The 16,063-nt window shown below is 32.5% G+C and overlaps 1 protein-coding gene and 1 long non-coding RNA gene across 7 annotated transcripts in view; one reads left to right on the forward strand and one right to left on the reverse strand.

Annotated features, from left to right (window-relative positions):
* Positions 1–16,063, forward strand: part of LOC106663301 (AF4/FMR2 family member 4-like) — a 144,145-nt gene that overhangs the window by 70,914 nt on the left and 57,168 nt on the right. For 5 of the 6 annotated variants that reach the window (XM_014388018.2, XM_014388014.2, XM_014388017.2 and 2 more), the window contains one exon: positions 4,906–5,020. In XM_014388018.2, coding sequence (XP_014243504.1) covers positions 4,955–5,020 — 66 coding nt within the window. In that variant the 5' untranslated portion in view covers positions 4,906–4,954. Of the gene's footprint in view, positions 1–78; positions 224–4,905; positions 5,021–16,063 lie in introns of all 6 variants that reach the window. The other variant, XM_014388015.2, reaches the window with a different exon arrangement.
* Positions 9,805–11,035, reverse strand: LOC106663302. The gene is made up of 3 exons (XR_001340010.2): positions 10,783–11,035; positions 10,448–10,622; positions 9,805–10,375 (listed from the first exon to the last, which is right to left on the reverse strand). It is a non-coding gene; the product is annotated as an uncharacterized LOC106663302 (long non-coding RNA).

Below are 16,063 nucleotides of genomic sequence, written 5' to 3' on the forward strand. Positions count from 1 at the left end.
GTCGGCATTACAGTTTTTTCAAATGTTTAAGGTGTTTCTATCATTTTGCCCAGTACTGTAATTGGTTTGATGTTACAGGAGCTCGTTGACGAAAACGAGGCATGTAAAAGAAAGAACCGCTATCTATCCGAAATGGAGGATTCTTTCTTTGAAGCTTCAAGCAAAAGTATGCCTGTAAGCAGAAGGCAACAGCAATGTATAATTCAAAATTAAGTTTATTAAGGTAAATGACACAAATTGGGCTCCCAGCGATGTTCGTTTATTTTTCTTTAATAATCTTTTTAATTTATCAAATGCGTAGAACTATTCTGTATATTCTCAGTATTTTAATTTAATTAATTTCCATTTTACATGTCGCATGTTTTGGTAGTTTAACTGGTGAAAAAATCTTGTAGTTGAATTAAGGTTTTTAGAAAATGTAAGTATAATTTTTATGTCGACTATTCATAGAGGGAAAAAGAGCACATAAAGCACGTTAATCGAAGGATCCTTAAATTAAAAGTCAGACTTTGCACCTTTCCATATGTTTCAAGGTTGTTTCGGAGAGCTTGAAAACTTTTATAACAGAATTCCTATGCGGGAGATTTCTTCATTTCTACCCAGAAGTGAAAGCTGATTCAGATCCGAGACCGGTGCCACAGAATGGGGTTTCCCCGGAAAACATTTTAGGTCCCAAACACTATTTTTATTTGCTAGGAAAATAGGTTTATAATATTATCAGTTGGCCTATTGATAGGCACTTACAAGATAATATTTTCTCACTTCGCGAATTCACAGAAGATTTGTAATGTTGTAAAAATTACTTAATATTCGGTACTCTCTGTCAGCGCCCATGCGTGCATGCTTGTCAGTGATACAATAAATCCAGTGGAATATCCTTGCCGAATGGATGTGCTTCTGGTTTCCAATCCTGAAATATAACGGAGTCACATGCGAAAAATTGCGCTATTCATATTCAATCGATTTATATAAGTTCTGTTTTAATTGTATCAAAAATGGGTTCGTCATAAAATAATTATTATATTTAGTTTAAAATTGACGTGTAATGGCGCTTTCTCACGATTCAAATTTTGCTTTTTAAAAAATTAGTTATGATGATTCAGTTTTTGTTCACACATTTCGATAAATATCGAGCAAGTCTTTATTGCAAATCGTTGAACGTTATTTGTTATACGTTTTATTTTTTGTAACCATCTTAATTTTGTTCAATTTTAATTTATTTTACGATAATTATTAATTTTTCGCCTTTCCTCTCACATCTTTATTTTTCACATCATCATTAGGACGCGGGGTTCATAAATCATAAATGTCGGCCAACTTTTGTGGCAATAATGCCATTAGGGGCGTCGGTGGCAAAAAAAAAAAAAAAAAAAATAGATGCCACTTAGCCAAACGCCTTAATTTTGCGATAATAAATCGGGGAATTTTGACTTATTTGACAATACATCTAACAGCATGTATTGTCAAATAATACATATATTGTTACATAAGTCTGCGTTATCAAAGGGAGTAAAGCACGTGGATTGTCTTCATGACTGGATATGGCTTCAAGTCTACTGGAGGCTCATTTTTGTTCTTTAACTTTTTAACAAAAAACAAAACACACACCCAGAGTGTAAAAGTTGAACAGAAACACTCAACTTGGAAGTTCACACGTTTTAGGTAATGATTCAGCTTGAAAGGTTTGATTTATGGCTTGACCGACAGAAGTTTGGCTGGATCAGCTAAAAAGGAGATCGATTCTGATGAACTAAAGGTTGTCACGATCGATTTCGTTCAACTTAAGTTGATCACCTAAAAAAGGCGGTCAGTTCTGTTGAACCGAATACTCCCGCGATAGATTTAGTTGAACTTTAGTTGATCACCTCGAAAGGCGATCAATTCTGTTAAACCGATGGTTGTAAAGATAGATTTCGTTCAACTTTAGTTGATCAGCTAAAAAGATCAATTGTGATGAACGTGATTAATTCTGTTGAACCGAAGATTCTCACGACAGATTTCATTCAATTTTAGTAGATCAATTGAAAAGGTGATCAACCCTTTTGAATCGAATGCACTCACGATAGATTTCGTTCAACTTGTGTTAACACCTAAAAAAGAGGGTCAATTCTTTTGAACCGAATGTTCTTATGATATATTTCGTTTAACTTGAGTTGATAAAAAAAAAGTTATCAACTATGTAGAACTGAAAGTTCTCACGATGGATTTCGTGTAACTAAAAGTTGAATGTAATATGTATTTAGTACCACAATTTTGCACAACTTCTTGCATTTTACGTACGTAATACATAAAACATCTAACAACTAAGTTCATGTACAACTTTAGTATTTTTTGGACATGCTTTACTGAAGTACTCAAATCATACTAAAAAGGTTTCGCTTGGATGTTGTCCATTGTAAAACAACCATTACCCACTGTCACAATTAACCTTGGAAAAGCATGTTGTTACCTTTATCACGATTAGATGCGCTTGGATCTTTTCTAGCCGATAAAAAATTGAGAAGGAGGGAATGAGAAAACGAAGTTGAATGTGCGTACATATCCCACCATAAATACTTTCACTTTTTGTAAATTCTCAATTAAATGATATTCCTAGAAAGTTGTTGATGAATGAATTATTCCCACTTACATTTATTATATTTGTTGAATGTGATTGTTTACTTTTGTTTGTTGGGAACTTTTCCAGTGGCCGTTTAGGCATTGAACAAACACCCAGTCAGAAAAATTAAAAATTGTGACGCCTAAATTAGTAACAATCGAATTACCAATTAATAACATAGTAAACAAATGATAAAATTTATCAGGATATTGTATTCTTAGGAAAGGAAAAATAAATAAAAAATAAGCATTGTTGTTACAAAAATTTTGACGAAGATAATTTAATAGTGTTAACTAATTCAATTGTATAGATTATAAAAAAATAGTTTTTACATTTGTATACGCGATTTTTTCATAAATAGTAATGGGTAATTTTCTACTATGGGCGATAATAAACCGGTGGATAACAATACGGTGTCACATCCAATTACAGTCAACAGTCAATGACCTGATACACTGTTTAACATGCGCGATTTAATACGGTAACAAAATAAATATATCTGGCTGTATCTATCTTTAACTGTTATCAGAGCTTGACCACATTAGGGTTATTCTTTCCTGGTCATATCTGACCTATTACCCCTGTCAGACTAAACCCTCTCGATTCAGCAGTCTATAGGTCTCGTTGACTTAACATGGATTTGATTTCGGAATGTAGAATTCGGTAAAGGCGAAGGTAAATGACATTACTTTAATTTTCGGATTAGGTCGCACGTTGAACAATAAGTAATCGTATTGTATGAAGAGAAGGCTAATGAATATACAATTCTCAGTTCCTCTCAGCAAATAACAGGTTTGTTGGTTCATTACACAAAGAGAGCATAAGTGATTAATTAAGACCAACACATTATATACTATTTTTCTACCTATTCAACATGTATTTTCACTGTTATCGAAACTGGAAAATTATCTGAAGTTTGTGTGTAGAATATAAAGAAAGGAGAGCTGAATAAAGAACAACTTAAGGGTTGTTTTAGGAAAATAGTATATAAAATTGACACCTAATAAAAGTAATAAAAGCAAAATAATAAATTTCAGTTTTTATTTACAATATATAGTCTATTCAATTTAGTATTATTTTTCGATTAAAATATCAATTTCACAGTCAATGCGACATAAAAAAATCTACCTGTATCGTTTTTTGTTCTATTTATTCTGGATTACATGTGGAAGATGGGATAATCCCTGTTGAGATAAAATTATCAAGGTATTTTTTTTCTCTCTTTTTGTTAATAGCATTATCCCCTGTTTATGTTGATAAAAGTACTCTTGGCAACATCACTTATTACCTTTTGTGTCATCTTACGATTAAAAAAAAATGTGCGGGAAAACCTTTTCAGAAAAGCTTGGTATGCTTTTCATATTTTGTACACAACATGAGGGAAGGGAATTTTTACCGTTTTGTCTGTTGCAATACAAACACTCTTTATAAAGGGTAAGATAGAAAAAAAATGTCTTGTATACATAGCCAAATCAATCTCATTGTTCGCGAGGCTTTTCGTTTTTTACGACCAACCGTTAGCTTGCTTTCCTTATCAGTTAAACAAATTTTCGGACAAATATGACAAATAATTATGTTAACTCGTTGTAAATACAATTGTGAAAGATGTGCAACCAATTCGCAATTGTTCGGACGTTCCGGATGAGCCTATTGTGGTCATATATTTTACAAATTACCCTTGTGCAATTTTCTGACACTGAAGTTTTATTTCAAGTGAATCTTATTTATATTGCATTTATTTTGTAATAAATAAAAGTGATTATACTTGTTTTTCTGTCTGTAATTATGTTATTGCAGTACATTTATATTCTTTATTTTATAAACGTCGTATAACAATAGTATGCATCTGTCAGTCTAAAGATGTATAACTACTTAACTGATTGACTGAACTCTTTGACGTCCTTTCAGCTCTGATTTTCCCCCTCTGTGAATAATTTACATAACAATTATATTTTGATTGTTGGAGTTAAAAAAAATATATTGAACTACCAGGTTACGGTTAGTTATCTTAACATGGAAAGGATATTAGCACAAATAATAGCTTTACTGGGAAATGAATGGGACGTTTTAATTGGTATAAGGTGAATTTAATTTAACATAGTCTGTAAGCTACTGTAAAGTATAATATCGTATTTCACATGCCTTGATATCAAGTATGTTTTATTAGTTGTGTAGGCCATGTGAAATATTTCAACGAGTTTTTCACATCTGTAGATATTTGTATACACACAAAAAAATCATTTACAATGTTGACATTTGTTATTTAAGTCAAGGGAAGTAATTTTGTTTTGATTGTTGTGTTGTAGCGTGGAGCGGGACCGGCTTCGAGAGCGGGAGCGTCAGGCAAGGGCTCAGATGTCCTCGGCCTCTGAACGTGGGGACCCTCCATCCGGCACCCCACTTTTCGGTGCCCCAGTCCGGGTAAGTTTGTCATTATTTTTAACTTCACCTTAGTTTTAAAAGCCTCTGCCAATTGCCTTGTTCTTTTCTTATTGGACGTTACATTATTGTTGGTTTAAAAAAAAAAAATTACGAAATATTTTTCGTATTTTTTTCAAAATTTTCAACATATGTATTAAGCGAAAAATAAACGTGTGCAAATTTTATTTTACGAGATGGAATTTTTGCATGTTCGGGTTGTTAACTAGTGAAATCCCTGGCAACCGTTCACCAAAAACTTTGACATGGTACATATATTACAGCGGTGATATGTACTTGTTAAACCATATCCAAGTCCTAAGATTCGAAAGGTTTTCTGAAAAAATAACATATGAGTTGTTGATGAATATTTGAAATCTTGTAATGACTTGTGTATCACATCACTTGTGATCAAAATTGCAAAATAAAACAGCCTAAACAGTTGAAAATTTGCTTATTTTTTTATTATAAATTCTCATTATTTGGATGGGTTTCATTCTTTTGTTTCATAAACATTACCAGTACAAGGAAAATAAAATTAAATAAAAAACAAATCATCCTCGCTTTATACGATAAGTCATTACAAAATAAATCTGACCCAGTAATCTCATTTAATAGATGCACTATAAATCGTTCAGATAAAATGTCCCGATAGCCAAATGTAACTGATGTACTCCACTACTTGAACAACTGTTATTTAATACATTCGACCCTAAGATAAACGTACTAAAAATAAATAAATCCCATTAAAAAAATGTATATGAAAATAATTTTGGTCAAACATAAATCCCTGTGTATGATGTTTAGTGACTGTTAGTTGATTATTTGGAGATCGTGAGATGTGGTCTGGTACCAGACGCATCTCACGGTCTCCAAATAATCATAAATCCCTGTAACCAAATGCAACTTGCAAGTATTCTGCTACTTAAGCAAAAATTATTTCATACATTTCACCCTTAGTTGTACCTACAACCCTCATAAATCTACTAAAAAATGAATAAATTCCATTGTGAAAAATGTCCTGATAAATATTTTAGGCCAAACAAAAATTCCAGGTATCAAATGCACCTGATGAACTCGACTAATTAAACAGAATTATTTCACACATTCAACCAACCCTCTTCCCACATTCCCCTAAGTATGTTATGTCCAAATTAATATGTCCTAGAACATAAACGCATTAAATAAATAATTAATTAAATAAAAATAAACCCATTGTCAAAGAATAAAAAAAGGAAATAATTACGTTAAAGAATGAAAGGAACTGAATAAAAAAATGCCAAAAAATAGCCCTCTAACCAAATTTAAATTATATATTTTACACAACCATTATTCTATGTATTTTCACCCTTGCAAAAAGAATTGAAAAATAATTCATTGCATAAAACAGTGTTAGAAGTTGAAAATAGAATCCCATTACAAAAAAAAGTGTTCGAAAGAACGTTAGATCAAAACAAAAATGTCCTCCTAAGGAAATGAATGAAATGATGTATTCTATATTGTATTATCGGCCGTTATGTTATAAATTTCATCCTTAAGAGAATAAAAATAAAATAAAACAAAAACTTATAAATCCCATTAAAACAAAAATCTTCGATCTGTACGTTAAGTAAAAATTGTAAAATAATATCGCCCCCATACCAAAAACTGGCTGATGTATTATAAACCGTTTAAAAAGTTTATTTGTATTGTTTCCGAGCTTTTTCATTGAATTTCATTCTAACAGCATTAACAGCAAAAATACCTTCACAAATAAATACCTTTATCGATCCTTCATAATAAAAAAATAAAACTCCCCCTAAATCCATTCTACCGGATGCACCTAAACCGTTTAAAAAGTCATAATTTTTTATAATTCACTTTTACATAAGAAGAAATAAATAAAAGCATTTCGAAAAATATAAAGACCCTCCGGGTTTGTTAGATAAAGATAATAGAATTTTTGGAAGTTTATCTCGTTGCATATTCCAAATGTCAAATAAAAACGACCATCGACGGTCAGTAAAAAAACAATACATCTCTCAATGGCAAATTGAAAACGCTGTATAATGTAAATTGTCTTACACCTTGAAACTATGCAAAAGTAAAACACCCCCCCCCCCCACGAAAACACGTTTTGTGCAATTCTGGTCATTCATGAATTGCACTATTAAAGTCTTTCGGGGCATTCGGCAGAAACCGTGAAGGATAATTGTTGCCAATCCTGTCGTACTTTAATCACATTTATTTTTAACGAAATGGAAACGGCATAATAACACTATTGGCTATGTTGTGTTCGTTTCATAGTATTTCATTAGTGTGAAGTGGTTGTTCAATTCGGTCGAGTCGGTCACAGGTTGACAGTTCTCTTCCGTCGGAGGTCTTTGAGATCTTTCAATACAGATTTTAATCCTAGTTGAAGGTTTTTATTTTCGTTAGAGTGTGAGTTTCCTTAAGTTCTTTTTAATTATTAAAAGCTAATTTAATTTGTTTTAATTTTTCATGCCTCAATCTTTTAACTCATTATTTCTTCTCTCACTATTTTCACTAATTGCCTCTTCTTTTGTAGTTAAGTCCGTTCTAAAATCTAATTTGAAATGAAATTAGTTTCAGTTTTGGAATAGGCACTACGATTAAAACTTGTTCAATTGTCATGGGAAATTTTATTTACTTAATTTCCCTAATGGCTTTTTATTACATAAAACTATAAAAAATAATAATAATCAAATCAGCAGTTGTCGGGAAGTCTTCTTAAAAGTACGAGCAAGAAACTATTGGCAAAAACAAATCGTAACTCTAAGAACGGGGTAAAATTAAAAATCTTCCATCTTCCCAAGATCTTTTCTTTGCCGGGCTGTGAGTTGTTCAGCAAAATGAGTTTATTTATTGTATACTGCTGTAATGAAATAAAGTTGTCTGGGGATTTAGCAGAATGGCTGTTTGTACACGACAAAAAAGTTCAAATCCGCCGAAGTAAACGATTGGAGGTAGTTCAGAGTATTTGGATATAGAGAGATGTAGTTCAGAGTGTTTTAAATAGAAATTTGTTAATTCCCGTTATGTCTGTATGTCAGAGTCATTAAACGGAAGCATGAAAATATTATGTTCTCAAGCGAAATGGTAACAAAAGTTATGTACTTGGTTTGTTTTTCTCATCCGCATTGGTTGTAGGTTTTTCAACACTACATTCGATCTTTGTATTGCATCATTCTATTTGTCCCTTTTGTCTTTATTATTGTTATGACTGTTCTGAGTCCCGGTATTCTACAACTATTTTTTAACCCAATTAGTGAAAATCCTTTGATAGAGCCGCAAAGAACAACTTTTCAACTTTTTCATTCACCTGGAGCCCTTTTGGGAATCTTGATAGAATTGTGGAAACAGTTCGTCTTGAAAATGTGTAAAAAGATGATCTATTGGTTTGACCTTTTCATCCATGGATCACATGTTCTTACCCGCAATTATTTCTCACGTAAACTATTATTGTCATGATTACTTCTTACTATCCTCACTTCTTTCTGTTTATTTTCTCATTCAAACTTACCTTTACCTTATAATCTTTATTTCATATCATCCTTTCTTCTTCATCTCTGGAATTTTCATTATTCAAAAAAGATAATTTATCATTTACACGGGGAATGAAATATAAACAGAGAAAAAATGGGTCTATCTCACGTATTCAAGATCACCTGTTTAAAAATGAACCTACTCTCCTATACGACAGCAACGATTGACAGTCATCGACCAACCGGAAAATACCCGCGAAAATACCTACAAAGGCCGCACTAGCATCCACATTGTATATCTTTTTTAAAATATAATTCATTTTATTCTTTAAAAATGAACTCCACGGTTGTGTTATTTCAAAGGTAACACGTGTTAACAGCTCTTTTCTTTTTTAATGATATTCAACAGTAAATAAACGAAATCCTTGAGGGTCTTAGGTTGTAAGAATACAATTTCCAACGTTCGTTGTTATTTTGACCTCGTACAAATCATTGAAAATCCTGACCATCTTTATGATTATTTTTAGCCTTCATAGCCTCGGCGTATCGTGGACAGAATTTTGTAACAAAAAAAACTTGTAACGTGGTTGGTTATAAATTTAAAAATGAAAAATTAATAAATATTTATTTTAAAATGTATTTGTTATTACGAAATGATAGCTGTTAATTTCGAATTAGTCTCATTGCAATTTATTTGAGCCTCAAAGCAAACATTTTCAAAATTCATTAAATTCTTCTTAACGCAGAATATCTTGAAAATTCCGTTTATATTCAGCTAATTAATGCCCTACAACACACTGTATTAAATGAGCTTAATATTATAAATCAAATTGCAAATCTGTTATTACAAACTGCACGTGAAGGCTGTTAGGAAAAAGCAGCAGTTGAATTTTGAACTAGGTCACACAACGGTTCTTGTGAATCCTAGAAGTGTATCATTACACGATTGAGAAATTGCAATTATATCACAGGCTTCTCAAGCCCGTTTTCTCGGATTTAATACATTTTCTACGAAAAAAAATTGTCCTAATTGATATCATTAAACCTTTTCCCTTTTTTTAATCTATTTAGTCCGTAAACGAGATATTAAGCTCCTGGTATACTTTTTAGAACGATTTAATTAAATATCATTTGTTTTCATTTCCTATGTATTCGCGATCATTTATGTTTTTATTTATTTCAATTTTACTTCATTTTTGATGTTGTTTTTCCACCTTAATTTTGTATAATCGACCATCGAAACTGTCTTGTCGATCGAATTTATACCGTATAAAACGTGTTTTGAAGATAAAATATTAATTTATATATCTTGGGTTTATTATATGGTTTTATTAAGGTAGTGATGGGTATTATGGTTGTTGTCAAATAACAAAACTGTTAATAATTGGTTCTTCGTTTTTGGACATTTTAAATTTTCAACATCTCATTTTTCTTTCTTGTTTTGGCTCTGTCGCTATATATCTTTTGGTTATTCCCCTAAAACGAGAATAATTAAACGGTAAATGCAGCTTAAGTTTCATTGAAAGATAGGAACAAGATAAAGAAAAAATAAAGACCGCAGAACAAAAGTAAAGAAATAAGAGAGCACACTGAAAAGAATGTCAACTGCCTTGAAATGTTAATCGGAATTTCATAAAACTGTGGCAGCTAAGAATATAAGGCAGATAAGAAAGGATTTGAAATGGGACAGGAAGTTACTGAAATAAAAAACGGAAACAAAAGAGGGATAAGAGATAAGGAAATATTGGAAAAACAATCAGAAAATTCTATGATGGGCCCTAATACATATGGTCTCAGATCGGACCAAGCCTTTTATTTTATAATGTAGAGATATTCAGCAGTAACAGATATATAGTAGAAAATGTAAGATTCCCTAAATATATAAACATGGTAAAAAATAAATACTATGATGTTTTAAAAATACATTGTGATCAGATATACTTACTGTAAAAATAATTTAAAATATAGAAGATTATGGAATGCCGGAATGTTTCTGGAGTCTGGGAAGGCATGTGACGGTGAAAGCATTCTTTAGAACGAATCAAAGAACGGCGGAATGCCAGTATGAAACGTCAAATAAGAATCAGGAACACAGTTGATTTCTTATGGTCAGGAAAACACTAAAAAATATTTCCCCATTTAAATTAACAATTTTTTTTTAATGAGAACCATTGACATTTATAAAGAAATATAAAATAATTTGACCATGCTATTTTAATTGAAATTGCCAGATATCCTCCTGTGGACTGCGGGGTGATCAACGTATAATTTGATAGTTACCTATGGTCTGCCCTATCTTCGCTGATTTTGCTGTCAGATGCGTTTCGGTATTTCGCCATCTTCAGTGTTGGGCCTGGGAAACCCGACTCGACTCGCACACGCCAAATCGCGTATGATAGACAAATAAACAGGGATAGGGCATTCCAAGATGATAAGTAACTATCAAATTATATGTTCCTCACCCCGCAGACCAAAGGAGGATATCTCACAATAAGGAAACAAGTTGCAAAAAATACAACATAGATAAAAGAAAATACGCCACATTTATAAAAGAAGCGTAGAAGAAAAAACTAAGAAAAAACAACATTAAAAAATTTTTTTGCCATTTTCTACTTGGAAACGATTTTTGAAAATAATCAAAAAACCTTTATGCATAGAAAATTCATTGCTAATTAATAATTATTAACGGAGCCACGGTTTAACAAGTGGTCTAAAAGGAACATGCACTGGATGACTTTCATCTTCTAAAAGTAGTTTATGAAAAACAAAGGCAGGAATGTTCTTCATCTAAAATTTATAACACCTGTCACGTATGGCTGTAAAAGTAGGACTATTAAACAAGAAAAAATAATTAGTCGAATGGAACTGGCAATTAAACAAAAATTGGATGGGTTACGTTTAGTATAACAGTAAAATTTAGGGCAAACTTGTGAACTAATAAAATGTTGATAATTTATCAAATTATGATAAAAATGAAACTCAATGAAGACGAGTGGAAAATTGAAAAACCCTGATAAAAATCTCCTGAGAAAAATCGAGAATTAGATAGCATGAAACAGATTGAACAAGTGAAAATGAATAAATTACATCAATTTCTGTTTACAACCAACAAATCTTCACCCTTTCAATAGTACAAATAAACCCGAGATTTATTTATCCCCCTGTAAAAGTAGAATGTTTAGTAATTTGGCATGCTCTTGTCCCACTGCTCCATTGCCTTGACATACTTAAGTTGTAAACAGGTTTAGGATCGATATTGAACCGTAGTTCTCAAAGCGCAAATGTTTACTCAGTGGTTATAAACATCAATTAACATTGCTCATGTTCACTTACACAGTGAACAATTATTAGAAACCGTTTTCATATGTCCTGTTATGATGTCATTCTATTTTGTCAAAGTGACAATCTATTTTCCTCGAAATTAATCTACAAATTGTTAACATTTATTTACCGAAATTTATTTCATATACAAAATCGTTCAGAAACTGAGATATTTTATTTGTTGGTTAAAACTGAACTATTTAGGAAATATAGTTTGTGTCGTGTGTTTTAAGGCGAAGTCTTTTTTATTAGATTCACTATAGCTTTTTCCTTGTTGAAACCCTTCTTATGATATATATAGCTTTTTTAAATAATGAATATAGATTATTTATTAGAGAAAAAACCGATTCAGCCAGTGACATTATACTGTACTAGGGTGCTGGTATTTATAGCTTTTTTCCTTTATTCTTTTTCTTTCGTGCATCTTTGTCATGGACTCTCTCATGATTTGTCCACTGTTTTCTCAGCTTGCTAGCCTCTCGAAGGTACCTCATGACTTAAAGTTACTATTAAAAGAGCAAGAAAAACATAAACACATAACATATAAAGATTTTCACGATTCTAACCTCCTCCGGAGATACCGCTAACGATGTGAGCCCTGCTGGAACACCCGGACCATGCGTCCGGGAACCCCCGGTATGCCTTGACGAAGAGCCGATCGACAACACTCCCGGAAAAAAACGCAGCGGCTCACCAGCGAAATAGCCGAAGCGCACGTGCGGTGGTACAGGATATTCCGACGACGCCGATATCCCGTCACCTACCAAAACAAGACAAGCCTGGCCATATTCACTCCCCCAAAGTACTCGATATTCCTCGGGGCGGGTTTACATTAGGTTGTACTTTCAAATTGTTATGTTTTATGTAACAGTTTGGATTTTGTTTTATTCCCTGATGACATTAGATCAACAGAAAGAAACCCGTATTTTCTGATATTGAAGACTGGGCGGTTATCAATCTCCCAATCCTGTTAGTTCTCACCTACTCTTCGATATAACATTACAATTTATTCGTTTTCAATTCTACCATTCCAAATTTCCACGTATTGTTTACTTCCTTACGGCCTAAATTTTCTTCGAATTTTTTATAGTTGGTTATGTTCGGCGCTCAGTGTTTCGTCGTGTTATCAGCACTGGTCACCTTGGAAAATAATTTAGACAAAGGACAAAGGATAGTGCTATCACTCCTCTGAGTTTAACCCTCTCTAACTGTAGCAGAGTTTACCACTCTTGGTGAGGGATGTTTTAGCATAAGCTTATTGTGACTAGTACCTCTAGAATCTATCCACTTCTCATTTTGTTTTTTTGGGGAAAAGTAGTTCTGTATTGGAGGATTCTGTATATGCTTTTGTAATATAAGTATAGATTCAGGGCCTATATATCGTTTTGCAGATCTTCTTCTGGCCAATATCTGCTTTTACTCAACATTCCTTTGTGCCCTTGCGAATATCATCTGGTTATGTTTCCCGAGGGTTTGGAGTTGTGTTAATTCACTAATTTTGAAGTAATTTTTTTGTACACTAATGCTTACTACTAACAGCTCCTTGGCCATCCGATATTATGAGGAATCTTTGCCAGTAACCTCTTGTAACATTTTCTAGGGCAAATGCATTGATGGCATGCATTTCTGCTTGAAAAACCGAAGCGTCCTTTCCTTAAAGGGTTTGATTGCTTGTTTTTTGGGCTTGTACAAAAACTCCCGATCTGGTCTCTTCGTTTTTTCTGGAGCCATCTGTATACCATATCATTGTATCTGATGTTCTCCTAAATTCTTCTCCTTTGTAGTCTGTTGAGTCTTTATGCTTTTCCTTGCTTTGCCTTCTAAAATATTTCCAATGGCGAGGTAGGTTTTGCAGTTTCTAGGACAATTGAGGTGGTTGCTTTCATTGCCTCTGTTATACATACGTTCAGTCTTTGAATACTGCCTAATATTTGGGTAGCTTGTTTTTGCTTAGCTTTAATCCACCAGCTTCGTCGTGTTAAAAAATGCCGCAACAGTATATCTAAAGTGAAGTAGAATGCCTTAAAACTCATGGTTTATCCATTCAAAAGTTAAGATATATTTAGTGTTTATTTAAGAAAATCACGTTTCCTTACATAAAAGCTGAAGTTTCTCTACTCTGACGTAACTTCTTCCAACTTTTGATCCCATTTTTAGATTTAGTACCGAATTTCCTTTTCAATAAATCCACTTTTGTTCTGAAAATTGCCAGTCTATTTACAAAATAACTGCTCAAACGTAATGAAATTTGTGAAATGGTAATTTCGAATCATCTTCTTTAAAACTTACCTCCCTTACAGTACATTTTTAAAAATATCAAACCGGCTAAAAACTTCAACATTTTATTTTATTTTATTAGGTTTCGTGGTACGCTTGGCCAAATAAATTCTTTTCAATTAATTAAGGTTTTGTTTGAGATAAAAAAAGTCAGTGTCACAAGCGGGATTCGAACCCACGACCAGCTCAGGTGGTAGAACAGCGGCGTATTTACGAAAGCCTTTTTAATTGAAAAGATTTCATTTTATCTTTATTATATCGGACAGTCTGTTTGAAACCTCGATTATTTTGATTTTTTGGTCCGCAATTTCTGTTGGAAGTTGGGAAAGACTGGTCTGTTAATGAAATGCATGGCCAAGATTTGACAGGGTATGTAAATTAATGGAAGTGGAAAAAGAATACATTTATTATTAAACATATGTACGTAACAGTTTACAATATATTTACAAAAAATGGCAAAAAGCCCTCTGGCGGAATTTGGAATTCTTTTGGTTATATCAAATTTAATTTAATAATAATAATAATAATAATAATAAAGAGGTTTATTAAAGGTAATAATAGTTAAGATGATTCTAATTAACATAAAAAATACATAAGTCAAAATAATAATCTAAACTACAAATCCTATTTTGTTATCCCTCCCAGTACGAGTTTCGGGGAGGAAGCCAACAAAGTAAAACTTAAAATTTGTCATCAAGCTTTCGGCCTAGTTAATGCCTTCGTCAGAACTCTTTTACAAATAATTAAAGGTGTTTTATATAAAATTAAAACACATTCATAAAATACGACAATTGAATAATTGATTATAAAATTTGTCATATAAAATCTCAGCCCGTAGTCACATTACTTATTGTTATCATGCAAATTATCAGATAACGCTCAGATAAAAATTTGACACTCATGTCGAATCTTCGTCTAGGTAGATACTTTAATTGCACTAATTTCCGATAACGGAAATTATAATATTACAGGATAAAATAAAAATAAAGTGGTATTCTCACGAAGCCCCTAAAAATGCGATCTACGCCAGGTACCAAGAAAGTTTGGTAAATTTAATTGCCAATTGTTACGCATTATTCTTTCACAACCTGGCCCCATCTTTGAACATTGTCGGAAATTTCAGGGAAAACACCATTATTAACTAGGTAGGAACACGTAACGCCCCATTTGAACGGATCGATCTAAGCCGGAACATGACTGATGGAAGGTTCTTTTGTATTAAAATTTCCTTTTTCGATATACGTAAAGGAAAAGTAAATAAAAACTGATGACAGAGGGTATAAAATATTGTTACCTTTATGGCTTCACAATAATATCAAGAGTAAAAAGGAATATAAATGTTTTGTTGAACCTTTACATAGTACCTCCTGTATTTATCAGTTTTATTATTAAACTGGTTGTTGTTTTATTATTAAACTTATTATCTATAAATCCATATCGCAACTTATAATTTTTTTTTAATGAGTTGTAACAATGTCTCGGGAATTTTCCATAATTTTTTAAGATCGGGGTTGGTCGGTCGACTCGTATTCCTATACCAGCGGCCCTGGAATCCCGTCTTAGTCCATTTTTATTTGAGAATAATATGGACAAAGTATTGTAAAGTGGTTTGACCCCTCACCCGCGACACCCAACGGTCTTCTTGTATGACAGGAATTACTTTACGCACTTAAAGCACCTAATGGTATTGTTGAACATTCCTTGACATCGAACTGGCGAAGTCTGTTCGACATTGTTTTACTTATAATAATCTTCTATAATACCCAAATTTAATTCACGGGTATAAATCATGGTTAAGGCGAACTTGAAAGAAATCAAAACTGACAGTTCCTTTGACGAGCCATCCAAGGATTCAAGCTGCTCCTTCGTTAGACTTTGGAAAATAATAAAAATTATTTACATGGTTAACATATATATATATATATATATTTGTTTTTATAATATTGAAAATTTTGCCTTCATT

Source organism: Cimex lectularius, unplaced genomic scaffold (assembly GCF_000648675.2).
Source record: "Cimex lectularius strain Harlan isolate CLEC.00 unplaced genomic scaffold, Clec_2.1 scaffold221, whole genome shotgun sequence".
NCBI classification, from domain to species: domain Eukaryota; kingdom Metazoa; phylum Arthropoda; class Insecta; order Hemiptera; family Cimicidae; genus Cimex; species Cimex lectularius.